At 43.6% G+C, this 13,356-nt stretch overlaps 1 protein-coding gene across 1 annotated transcript in view; it reads right to left on the minus strand.

Moving 5' to 3' along the window:
• Positions 1-216: 216 nt before the first annotated feature.
• Positions 217-13,356, minus strand: part of rnf207a (ring finger protein 207a) — a 53,597-nt gene continuing 40,457 nt past the window's right edge. Inside the window, exons 13-18 of the mRNA XM_017687329.2 lie at positions 10,316-10,493; positions 9,475-9,660; positions 7,075-7,126; positions 6,872-6,989; positions 5,293-5,385; positions 217-728 (exon numbers count right to left, since the gene is read on the minus strand). Of these exons, the coding sequence (XP_017542818.2) occupies positions 575-728; positions 5,293-5,385; positions 6,872-6,989; positions 7,075-7,126; positions 9,475-9,660; positions 10,316-10,493 (781 nt within the window). The 3' untranslated portion in view covers positions 217-574. The remainder of the gene's footprint in view (positions 729-5,292; positions 5,386-6,871; positions 6,990-7,074; positions 7,127-9,474; positions 9,661-10,315; positions 10,494-13,356) is intronic.

Raw genomic sequence — 13,356 nt, forward strand, 5'->3', positions numbered from 1 at the left:
CCACAGTAGGACCACTCTAGAGCAGTGGAGACGTGTTCTCTGGAGTGACCAATCACGCTTCTCCATCTGGGAATCCAGAGCCAGGAGACGGTGCTTGTCTGACTGCATTGTGCCAAGTGTAAAGTTTGGTGGAGGGGGGATCATGGTGTGGGAGTGTTTTTCAGGAGTTTTTGTCTTCATAAATCTCTGCTCGTATCTACGTATGATTAAAAATTGTCCTTCATTTCTGTTTCCTTTATTTTTCTTTTTTATATTTAGTTCACAAACCAGAAAATCTTTTTCAATACATTCAATACGACACATTATTCAAACCACGGTTGAACTATTTCAGCTACAAAATTAGAATTTCAGTACATTCACTACACATCAGTCATCTCCAGTTTCCACTGCACTGTCCTTCATTTCCTCCTCTCCACACGACCTCATAAATGTAGCATAACGTCCATTTGTTCTCCCAACTCAGTGAAGTAGGAGCCACAATCCCCTTCATATTACTGCCGTCCATTTGTCTGCTGAGGTGTTTCATATCGCTGGATATCAGCGTTATGAGGAAGTTCCTTCACCTCGCTGTGGGTTACAGGGGCAGTTCTTTGCGGCAGGATGCTTCTGAGATATTCCTCTTGTTCTGCCAGCGGTGGTCTGTGTTCTTTGGTGGGATCTCACTGGGCTGGAAGATCAGAGCTCTCTTATTTCTGTTGGAATCCCAGCTGTAGATGATGTCGTCATCACTGGCAAGAAAATGCAGGGGACATTAACAGTTTTTTGTATGTGAAGCAGTTCTGGCTTATTCATGAATGGTGCAGTAGCACTTCACTACAGTTACATAATCATACTGAAACATTCATTAAATACAATCACTAATGAGTAACATACATGTCAGGCACTGCGGATTGGGATGCCCTCCGCTCCAGGCAGGTGTGCTCACTGCCCCCTAGTGTGTGTGTGTGTGTGTGTTCACTAGTGTGTATGTGGTGGTTCACTGCACGGATGGGTTAAATGCAGAGGTGAAATTTCCCCGTAGTGGGACTAATAAGGGAATCTTAATCTTAATAACGTATAGAAAGGTGAAATGTGATTCATTTGCATGTTATTAATATTTGCAATTGAATGTTATAAAGGGGTCTTTTCCATGTATACACTAAACCTCTCTGAGTGACTTTTCAGTACATCACATTATTTGTTTGTTACTTATTAATGAATGTATTAAACATTTTAAAATTATTATTTTTTTTTTTGCTGTTCATGTACATGCAATATGTATAAAGAGTTACCGGTAACACGTTCTATGAATGTCACGTTTGTAAGCATTCATAACATGTTATAATGCATTCATAAGGCATCATAAACTGGGTTATAAATATTTATAAAAATGCATTACATGTTATAGCCATGCTTATGATGCTTTATGAATTGTTAACATAATGCAAGTAATGTTCATAACACGTTAAAACTTAGACAAACTTTATTGTCATTCAAATGAACGCCGTACAGAGCGCATTAGAGTGAAATTTCATTGCCTTGGCACTGAGTAGATCAGTAATACAAGTAATACATTGTAGTGCAAAGTACAATGTATTGCAAACTGTAGTACATATGTAAACACATGTATGTTGACAGATAAATATTTTTTAAATAAGTATATGTACATGAGTATATTTGTCACGATTGGCCCCTCCCAGTCCATGTGTTCATGTTTTGGTTTTGCCCATGTGCGTTTTTGTTTTGGTTTAGTCCAGCCCCTTGTTTTGTAACTCCTCCCCTGATTGTCTCCACCTGTTTTCCACCTGTCCCTCGTTATCCCTGTTGTATTTAAGCCCTGTGTTTGCACGTTGTGTTTGCTGGTCTTTGTCCTTGCCCTGTTTGCTGTATTGGTCTTCGTTTGAATCTCTGTGTTGTTTGTAGTGTTTGATTGTTAGAGGCTCTGTTTTTTATTGTCATGCCTGACCCACGATCTCTACGTATTGGCTCTTTGACCCTGGACCGTTATGACCCTGATTCTGGATTTGCCCTCATTAAAAGTCGCTTCCCTCCGCACGTGCGTCCGCTACATCGCTCCCCGTCACAATATTGCACTGAAGGTACCTTGTATAAGGTAATCAAAAAAAAGAAAGATTTGGAGCAGCATGTTATTTAGAGTTCAGCCGTCTTATGGCCTGTGGGAAGAAGCTGTTTTTGAACCTGGCTGTTCTGCTTTGAAGGCTTCGGAACCTCTTTCCAGAGGCCAGCAGCGAGAACAGTCCATGGTGGGGGTGGGAGGGGTCTCTGTTTATGTTCTGAGCTCTGGTCAGACAGTGACTTTTTGCAATGTCCTGAATTGGAGGAAGTGAAGTCCCAATAATTTTCTCTGCCGTCCTAAACAGCCTCTGCAGCGACGTCCAGTCAGAGGCACTGGGGCTCCTGCCCAGACAGAGATGCAGCTGGTCGGTATGATCTCCACAGTGCCTCTGTAGAAGGTGGTGAGAAGGAGGGGGGAGGTGTGCTCTTTTCATCCGTCTCAGGAAGTGCATGCGCTGCTGAGTTTTTAATCACACTCAGGTCCTCCATGCACTTCTGGATGTATGCAGACACAGACTCCGTGTACTCATCCACCCGTGAGGAGCCAAGGTGGGGGCGGGGTGCTGCCTTGAATGCCTTTTTGATGTTGCTGTATGCCCGATCTAGCATGTTCTTTCCTCTGGTTGGGAAGTTCACATACTGATGGAAGTGGGGAAGTACTGATTGGCCTGATTAACGTCCCCGACACAATGAAAGCTCCCTCTGATATTTGGACTGCAGTTCACTGATGGAACGGTACAGAACATTCAGGGCTTCTCTGGTGTTTGCACTGGGGGGGATGTACACCGCTATAATGATGATGACATTAAATTCCCTAGGCATATAAACAGGCCTACATTTTACAGTCAGTAGCTCCACATCAGAAGAGCAGTGACTTGAGATTTTCACTGCGTTGTTACACCAGTTGTTTTTGGTGAATATGCAAAACGCCGCCATCCCAGGATTTACTAGTAAGAGCACTGCTTCTGTCCGACTGGAATACTGTTAGCCCCTCCATGCTAACGGCGTCATCCAAAACGGATGTTTCATAATAAAGATTATGGCACAGCAGTCTCTCCCCTCCCGTTTTGTTGTTAAATCCAGCCTCAGATAGTCAAATTTGTTCTCTAAGGACTGCACATTCGCAAGCTGGATAGAGGGAAGCGGCGTTCTGCCCGGGTCAGCCTTTAGCTTAACTGTTAGCCCAGCACGGCATCCGCACTTCCGCTTTCTATCACACCGCCTCCGCCGCCGGCGGACGCTGCTGGTATGAGGCTCCGCTGCTTCACAGGCCGCTGGATGTAGCCATCTTAGCAGTCCAAGCCTGTGTAGAAGGTCCAGAGTGGTTGCATCTATGATTCCCAATTTGCTTGATATGAGCTCATAAGCTGTATTAGTCCACTCTGAGTAAAGTGGAGCGTGCTGGACTAAAGCCTCCTCCAGGGTTCAGACTGAGGCTTCAAGTTGAAGAATTTACTGAAGGATTTACTGAAACACTAAAACACAATAAAGCTCATTACAGGCTTCAAATGTCAGAGTTTAAACTAGAGCAACATCAGAGTTTCACCCAATGTGGGAAAGTCAATGTTCACCACTGTCAATGTTCACCACTGTTAATGTGCACCACTGTTAATGTTCACCACTGTTAATGTTCACCACTATTAATGTTCACCACTGTTAATGTTCACCACTGTTAATGTTCACCACTATTAATGTTCACCACTATTAATGTTCACCACCGTTAATGTTCAACACCGTTAATGTTCACCACTGTTAATGTTCACCGCTGTTAATGTTCACCACTATTAATGTTCACCACTGTTAATGTGCACCACTGTCAATGTTCACAACTGTTAATGTGCACCACTGTCAATGTTCACCACTGTCAGTGTTCACCACTGTCAATGTTCACCACTGTCAATGTTCACCACCATTAATGTACACCACTGTTAATGTGAACCACTGTTAATGTGCACCACTGTTAATGTTCACCACTGTTAATGTACACGACTGTTAGTGTTCACCACCGTTAATGTTCACCACTGTTAATGTTCACCACTGTTAACGTACACCACTGTTAATGTGCACTACTGTCAATGTTCACCACTGTTAGTGTTCACCACTGTTAATGTTCACCACCGTTAATGTTCACCACTATTAATGTTCACCACTGTTAATGTGCACCACCGTTAATGTTCACCACCGTTAATGTTCACCACTGTTAATGTTCACCACTGTTAATGTTCACCACTATTAATGTTCACCACTGTTAATGTGCACCACTGTCAATGTTCACAACTGTTAATGTTCACCACTGTTAATGTTCACCACTGTTAACGTACACCACTGTTAATGTGCACTACTGTCAATGTTCACCACTGTTAGTGTTCACCACTGTTAATGTTCACCACTGTTAACGTACACCACTGTTAATGTGCACCACTGTTAATGTGCACCACTGTCAATGTTCACCACTGTCAATGTTCACCACTGTCAATGTGCACCACCGTTAATGTGCACCACTGTTAACGTTCACCACTGTTAATGTTCACCACTGTTAACATTCACTACTATAAATGTGCACCACCATTAATGTTCACCACTGTTAATGTTCACCACTGTTAACGTTCACTACTATAAATGTGCACCACTGTTAATGTACACCACTTTTAATGTACACCACTGTTAGTGTTCACCACCGTTAATGTTCACCACCGTTAATGTACTCCACTGTTAATGTGCACCACTGGTGATGTGCACCACCTTTAGTCTGGCACTGACTTAAAACTGCATATCCAATAGAACGCCAGCAGAGATCAGCATTACTGTACTGTAGTGTAGTGTAGTGTTAGAGTTAAGGGTTCTAGCGCTTACCATTAGAACCAGTGAAGGAACAAATTACAATGACAGCGCTCGACTATCAAGTATAACATGTTATTAACACTACTCATAATGTACTATGTTTGCAATTCATGATGTAAAAAAACATAGCTATAAAGTGCAATTCAGTGTAGTTCATTTTATAAATATTTATAAGCATATATATAGTTCCCTATGAATGCATTATAACATGTCATGAATGTGTGTAAAAATGTGACATTCATAGAAAGTGTTACCAAGTTACCCAGTGATTTGGTAACTACTATGAAACTGAAATGTAGGCAATGTTATTAACATCTAAATTTACAATTTAAAGTGATCTAAATTATCAAACGGGATTAAACAACAGAATAAAAAAAAAAAAAAAGGTTAAAATACCTGTGCTGTGACTCACTGGTCATTGTACTGTCCTCATAGATCTTCAGCATGGTCTCTGTGCGATCGTCCTCAAGTTCTTTTGGTTCCTGGAACCTAAAATTATGCCAAAACATCACAGCGTATTCAGGATAAAAGACTTTCATAACCATGACTTTTACCTGCCTTCTGATTTTGATCACGTCAGCGTGCACTAGCAGGCAGGGAACAGCGAGAGTAACTGAGCTGGGGTAAAGTTATCATGATAGCAATGCAGTAATGTGATCAATAATTATTAATGCTACTGTTTTTCAAATGCCATTAACTCCTTTTTGTAGTTTGACCACTGGAATCATGAGTAAGAGAGCAGACCAAAGCTCAGCTGCTCACACCCTGTTTAAAAATCCACAAGCTGTATGAATGAGAGGCTACAATAGCAGATGAGTTAATACCATTGACTGTGTACACTGGTCAGCCGTAACGTTCTGACCGCCTCCTCGTTTCTACGCTCACTGTCCACTTCATCAGCTCCACTGACCGTATAGCTGCACTCTGTAGTTCTACAGTTACAGACTGTAGTCCATCTGTTTCTCTGATACTCTGTTACCCTGTTCTTCAGTGGTCAGGACCCCCATGGACCCTCACAGAGCAGGTACTATTTGGGTGGTGGGTCATTCTCAGCACTGCAGTAACACTGACGTGGTGGTGGTGTATTAGTGTGTGTTGCGCTGGTCTGAGCGGATCAGACACAGCAGTGCTGCTGGAGTTTTTAAACACTGTGTCCACTCACTGTCCACTCTATTAGACACTCCTACCTCATCAGTCCACCTTGTAGGTGTAAATTCAGAGACGACAGCTCATCTGCTGCTGCACAGTTTGTGTTGGTCATCCTCTAGACCTTCATCAGTGGTCACAGGACGCCGCCCACAGGACGCTGCCCACAGGACACCGCCCACAGGACGCTGCCCACAGGACGCTGCCCACAGGACGCTGCCCACAAGATGCCGCCCACAGGACGCTGCCCACAGGACGCTGTTGGCTGGATATTTTTGGTTGGTGGACTATTCTCAGTCCAGCAGCGACACTGAGGTGTTTAAAAACCCCAGCAGCACTGCTGTGTCTGATCCACTCGCACCAGCACAACACACACTAACACACCACCACCACGTCAGTGTTACTGCAGTGCTGAGAATGACCCACCACCCAAACAGTACCTGCTCTGTGAGGGTCCATGGGGGTCCTGACCACTGAAGAACAGGGTAACAGAGTATCAGAGAAACAGATGGACTACAGTCTGTAACTGTAGAACTACAGAATGCAGCTATACGGTAAGTGGAGCTGATAACTCATTTGACAGCTCTTGCATCAATCAGTAATATTTTCTTTGATGTCCCCCACCTATCACTGAGTAAAACTGCTTAGCTAGCTCAGAGACCCTCCCTGATACCACATTTCACTCATTAATATGTCAAGGTCCACTCTTATTAAAGATGGTTCTTCAGGGGTTCTTTAGTAGAGGAAGTTCTACTTAGAAAGAAGCCTTGAAGAACCATAGTTTGAAAGAGTGTAGAGAAGGAACATGCATCATGATGTCTGATTCTACCTGGGCTCCAGACGTTCCTTCACTTTTGCTATGGACAAGATATACGGTCCGATCTGCCGTGCAATGGTCGTCAGGTAGGAGTTTTCCTGCTTCAGCTGAAGAAGATCGTGAAGCTGCGCTGGGATGAGAAAACAGACACAACATCAGAATAAACACTGAGGTTAATACAGACTGCTGTACCTGAATAAGGTAGGCGCCCTTACCTTCATAGATCTCCTGCTCATTTGCGACTCTTTGAAAGGTTTCCTCCCATATCTGCAAAATAACATGCAAACTGAGGTGAAGCTTTGACTCACGCTGCTCGCATGGACCTTCAAGCATGATGAAGTAAGAACCCGTTTTCTGTTTAAACTGAGGGGCTGGAGATTTGTGTTCTTATCTAGAACCAGGCTGGTCGGCGAGTTGACAGGCGAAACAGCTCCATCATTAATATCACAGGCTTGAAAAGCACTGACAGTGTGATTTACTGTAAAACTGCAGTGTAAAAGTCTAAAAATGTCACTTCAATGTTTTACACACTTCAAACGTCTGTATTTCAGTCAGAAGTCTCATCAAACCCAGGCCGAGTCCCAAACGGCTCTGTACTCCCTAAACAGTGTTCTAGCTATGAAAGTTTAGAAGTTCTGGCCTCTACAGTCAAACAGTGCATCGTTTATGGAGTGTGGACGTGTCTGAATCCCAAACGACTGCTTCTTAGCTGTGTTTCGCTCTGTTGGGCTGCAGGATCCAGTATTTAAACTCCTATGTAGTCACTATGTAGGGAGCAGGGAGCCGTTTGAGGTTCAGCCCAGCGGGAGGAGAGGGCGCCGCTGGATTGGTGCTGAATAAAACTCGTGTTGGTAATTTAGTGACCAAAAAGTGCTTATAAAGCAAATGGTTTGCATTAAACAGTGCTGTGGTATCATATGTTCATCGTTACACGACAAAATGTAAAAAATTTTATGAAATGTTTGTGACAGCAATGGGTGACCAAACGTTCTCTCCATTCAGCAGATCATGTTTGCTTGGCAGTGAAACGGTATCAGAGAACCTGGAGACAGAATTCCTGCTCTGCGATGTCTTCCAGGTTTCTCAAACATTAGGGGGCGCACATGAGTGAGTCCAAAATGAATGGGTTGATATGGAGCATTTGAGCAAAATCATAGTTTATAAACGCTGAAACATTTTAGCGTAAAAGAATTCCTTCATTTCCTAAACAGCGTAAAACACTTTAACACCGCTGTTCTATTTAAGAGCTTTTAAACTCGAGTTATAGGAGTTTAAGGTGGTGCCACATGACGTCAGTGAGCACGAACAGCCAATGAGCTGCTCCACTCGCCAACCAATCAGCTCTCAGTAGCAGTAATGATAACCAATCAGCTCTCAGTAGCAGTAACACTAACCAATCAGCTCTCAGTAGCAGTAATGATAACCAATCAGCTCTCAGTAGCAGTAACACTAACCAATCAGCTCTCAGTAGCAGTAATGATAACCAATCAGCTCTCAGTAGCAGTAACACTAACCAATCAGCTCTCAGTAGCAGTAATGATAACCAATCAGCTCTCAGTAGCAGTAACACTAACCAATCAGCTCTCAGTAGCAGTAACTCTAACCAATCAGCTCTCATTAGCAGTAACACTAACCAATCAGCTCTCAGTAGCAGTAACACTAACCAATCAGCTCTCATTAGCAGTAACACTAACCAATCAGCTCTCAGTAGCAGTAACACTAAACAATCAGCTCTCAGTAGCAGTAACACTAACCAATCAGCTCTCAGTAGCAGTAACACTAACCAATCAGCTCTCAGTAGCAGTAACACTAACCAATCAGCTCTCAGTAGCAGTAACACTAACCAATCAGCTCTCAGTAGCAGTAACTCTAACCAATCAGCTCTCAGTAGCAGTAACACTAACCAATCAGCTCTCAGTAGCAGTAATGATAACCAATCAGCTCTCAGTAGCAGTAATGATAACCAATCAGCTCTCAGTAGCAGTAACACTAACCAATCAGCTCTCATTAGCAGTAACACTAACCAATCAGCTCTCAGTAGCAGTAACACTAACCAATCAGCTCTCAGTAGCAGTAACACTAACCAATCAGCTCTCAGTAGCAGTAACACTAACCAATCAGCTCTCAGTAGCAGTAATGATAACCAATCAGCTCTCAGTAGCAGTAACACTAACCAATCAGCTCTCAGTAGCAGTAACACTAACCAATCAGCTCTCAGTAGCAGTAACACTAACCAATCAGCTCTCAGTAGCAGTAACGCTAACCAATCAGCTCTCAGTAGCAGTAACACTAACCAATCAGCTCTCAGTAGCAGTAACACTAACCAATCAGCTCTCAGTAGCAGTAACTCTAACCAATCAGCTCTCAGTAGCAGTAACACTAACCAATCAGCTCTCAGTAGCAGTAACTCTAACCAATCAGCTCTCAGTAGCAGTAACACTAACCAATCAGCTCTCAGTAGCAGTAAAGCCTAATAATCCTAGAATCCAAGATATTAAATTAAATATAGAACTACTGTTTGATTGTGACTGCTGAAGTAAATACACCTATTTAATAAGAGGAAAGATCACATAGACTGTGATCTGTTATATTCACTGTTCAGATCTGCAGCCCACCTCCTCAAACACGCCCCTGAGGGTCTGCACGGATGAGTACTGAGATGTGATCTGCTGATCTATGTGCAGAGATCTCTCCAGGATCTCCCCCATGGTGTCTGTATTGATGAGTGAGTGGTGCTTGGTCAGGTCTCTGTGCATCTCCTGAACCTGGTCCTTCAGCTTCTGGATCTCAGTCTGGAGCATCTGCCTCAGAAACACGACAGACACACTGTCACAGCAATAAAGCAACGTCTCTGAGACAAAGTAAAACCATCAGACAGGGCGAAACTAAGCCTTAGATCCACATCTGACATTATGTCTCTTCAAGCATTTTAACAGTTATGTCAAGATTCATTTCTACACCGGTCAGGCATAACATTCTGAACCCCTCCTTGTTTCTATGCTCATTGTCCATTTTGTGGGGAAATTTCACCTCCTCATTTAACCCATCCGTGCAGTGAAACACTACATACACACTAGTGAGCACACACACACACACACACACACACACACACACACACACACACACACACACACACACACACACACACACACACACACACACACACTAGGGGGCAGTGAGCACACTTGCCCGGAGCGGTGGGCAGCCCTATCCACGGTGCCCAGGGAGCAGTTGGGGGTTAGGTGTCTTGACCAAGGACACCTCAGTCATGTGCTGTCAGCTCTGGGGATTGAACCGGCGACCTTCTGGTCACAGGGCCAGTTCCCTGACCTCCAGCCCACAACTGCCCCAACAATTATGCCTGATTAGTGTACATTGCCACATACCAGCATTAGAGGTTGTGGGTTTGGACAGCAAATCTGTGTCTGGTCTTACTGTGACCGCTCTCTGCCTCACCTGGTAGCTGTTCTCATAGTTGCGGCAGTGCTCGGTGAAGGGTGTGTCTCCGCCCTCAGCCAGCAGGACCTTGGTGCAGATGTAGCGGTGAGAAGTGGGTCTACGTCCTAGGGAGGGAACCTGAGGCATGTCACTGAGAGACGGGGACCGGCACAACGTGGACCAAGACGACTGCACCCTGTGGAGAGGAAGTGACCAGTGGTTTCACTTATCAAAGCACACGTAGAACATGTTCTATAACTGAGCGTAAGAACCAACAATACACACTAGATTTATCAAATGCGTGAACACACAGCTGCACATGGCTGGACTTTCGTTTTAGAGTGCTAGCATTATTGCTACTGAGTGCTGATTGGCTGGCAATCGGAGCAGCTCATTGGCTGAGTGTTCACACGCACAACATCACAAGCGTACAAGTTGTGCTGTTATCAAGTCAACTGTAAAATTTCACACTCAAGTGTAAGTTTAAAAATGTTAAGTCATTACTTTTGTACTTGAGATTAAACTGTACATTAATACTATTCTTGACTCTGCAAATAGAAAAGCTGCAAAACTGTGGACAACAGGTCAAAACCAGCTCTAAACAAAGTGACCGCTGGGCCCTGATTGGTGCTCTGGCTTTGCGCTTCTTTCGTTTTGACATGTGACGTTTTTATACACACAGAAACCAAAAGGAACGACAGATTTCTCAAAATGTAGGAGGAAAAAGTCGGATATTAGACTCTGAAATGTAGTGGAGTGAAAGGAGAAAGTCGCCCAGAACGGAGAAACTTCAGTACAGATACACCAAAAATACTAAAGTACAGAAACTAATTACATTTACTCAGATACTCAGGTACTCAGTTACTCAGTTACTCAGTTGCTTAGTTGCTTAGTTACTCAGTTACTCAGTTGCTTAGTTACTCAGTTACTCAGTTACTCAGTTACTCAGTTACTTAGTTACTCAGTTACTCAGTTACTCAGTTGCTTAGTTACTCAGTTACTCAGTTACTCAGTTACTGTCCACCGCTGGTTGCAAATCACTAGACGTTTTTATATAATTGTACCACCTGCTTATATTTTTATGTTTTGTTCATTCACTCCTTGCCATTGTTTTGTTACTTCTTGCTGAAGTAAATAAAAAAGACAACAACAAAAAAACCTCCTAGAACTGGAGTTCAAAAGCGCTCCAAAATGTAACAGTGGTGTTAAAATGTATCCTGATATAAAAATGATTTTGCTCAAATGCTCCATATAAACCCATTCATTTTGGTCCCTCTAGCATTGGACAAACGTAGAAGACATTAAACACTGGCAGTTCTCCTCAGTACGAATTCACTGCCTTCATCAGCTTCTTCTGCCGTAGATTTGTGGCGACTTGCATGCAGCGCAGGAGGGAAACTGCTGCTGCAAGTGATGTCCAGCGTAAAACAAGGCATTTGGTGTCAGTTTATGGTCGTTATGATATTGTGTTGTACAGGGTGCCACACTACCCACTCAGAGAGAGCGAGGCCAACTGTGCTCTCTTGGACTCCCGGCCACAGACCGCTGTAGCATCCCCAGGAGTTGAACTCGTGGCCTCTTGAGGAGCCAGCGCTTAGATGATTGCACTACTCAAGAGCATAACTCAGAGTTTTAACAGTGAAAGTTAATTAAACTTTGTGTACATATTAATAATTTAATATTATTCACTACTTTTTATGATCTTGTTTTCAGGTCCAAAGCAGGGATCAGAAAACATGTTAGCTGCTTAGCTTAGCTGCTCTGAGGAAAAACCCAGTCACTTTAGCTTCACACAGCACTGCTGTGTCTGATCCACTCAGACCAGCACAACACACAGTAACACACCACCACCATGTCAGTGTTACTGCAGTGCTGAGAATGACCCACCACCCAAACAGTACCTGCTCTGTGAGGGTCCATGGGGGTCCTGACCACTGAAGAACAGGGTAACAGAGTATCAGAGAAACAGATGGACTACAGTCTGTAACTGTAGAACTACAGAGTGCAGCTATACGGTCAGTGGAGCCGATGAAGTGGACAATGAGCGTAGAAACGAGGAGGTGGCCATGATGTTCTGCCTGACCGGTGTATTTTGAAAAAGATAGAAAGGATTTAAGAAAGAAAATGATGTTTTTCTTTCATCAGAGGAGTACGCAGAACAACGACTTCAAATCGTAATATCTCCTCTTCTGTTCGGTCATCAGTTATGATTGAGAAGTCATTCAACAGGACAGACACACTGTGGGGCTCCAGTGGAAATAAACGACTTGACTGAAATAAACCCAAAGGAGAAAATATGCATATGTTCTCATACCAGGGTTCCCTCCACACGGCGGCGTGTTCTGTTTGTTCCGCAGACCAACTCCTTATTTCATGCTTGCTGATTCAAAGGCAGCGTGTCTGTGTGCAGAGCATCAGTCCATAAATCAGGGCTAAGTGATCTGAGAACAGACGCTGTGGCCCTGTTTACAGAGAGAGAGGCCAAACAGCCGAGCAGGAACCTCCTGCGTACGTCTGATTCACAGGACTTTTGCTATTACATCAGTAAACATGACATGCATTTTCTGCAGCAGCCAAGAATGGAAAATACAATAAAAGCACTTATTTCCGTTTATCTGTTCATCAGTGACCATCCACCAAGCCCATAATACAAGCACAAAACTGTGTCATGGCATCTTCCAGAAGACAACAAAGGAAGGACGGTTTGCTGACTGAAGGTCTTAAAGCACCATTAAAACGTTCAGCATCACTGAGTGCGTTAACATACGCTCAATAGTCCGATCACTGTCAGATTTCTGCAGTTATCTGATTATTCAAATGGTCATGTAAACACCACACTCTGATCTAGAAACCTGATAAAGATGCTGGGTTTTAGCTCAGTAATCAGATTTCTCAGTGCTGTGAGCTCTTACTCTGATTTCTTTCGTTTCACTCAGTCCGCGCGAGATCAGACGGTGGATGTCATGACACGCAGCAAAACACTGTTGGATTGGCGCTGAACCCAAACACGAAATGACAGATTTAAATATTCGTCATCGTCTAGATGACGTTTGTTCATA

This window comes from Pygocentrus nattereri, chromosome 21, assembly GCF_015220715.1.
Source record: "Pygocentrus nattereri isolate fPygNat1 chromosome 21, fPygNat1.pri, whole genome shotgun sequence".
NCBI classification, from domain to species: domain Eukaryota; kingdom Metazoa; phylum Chordata; class Actinopteri; order Characiformes; family Serrasalmidae; genus Pygocentrus; species Pygocentrus nattereri.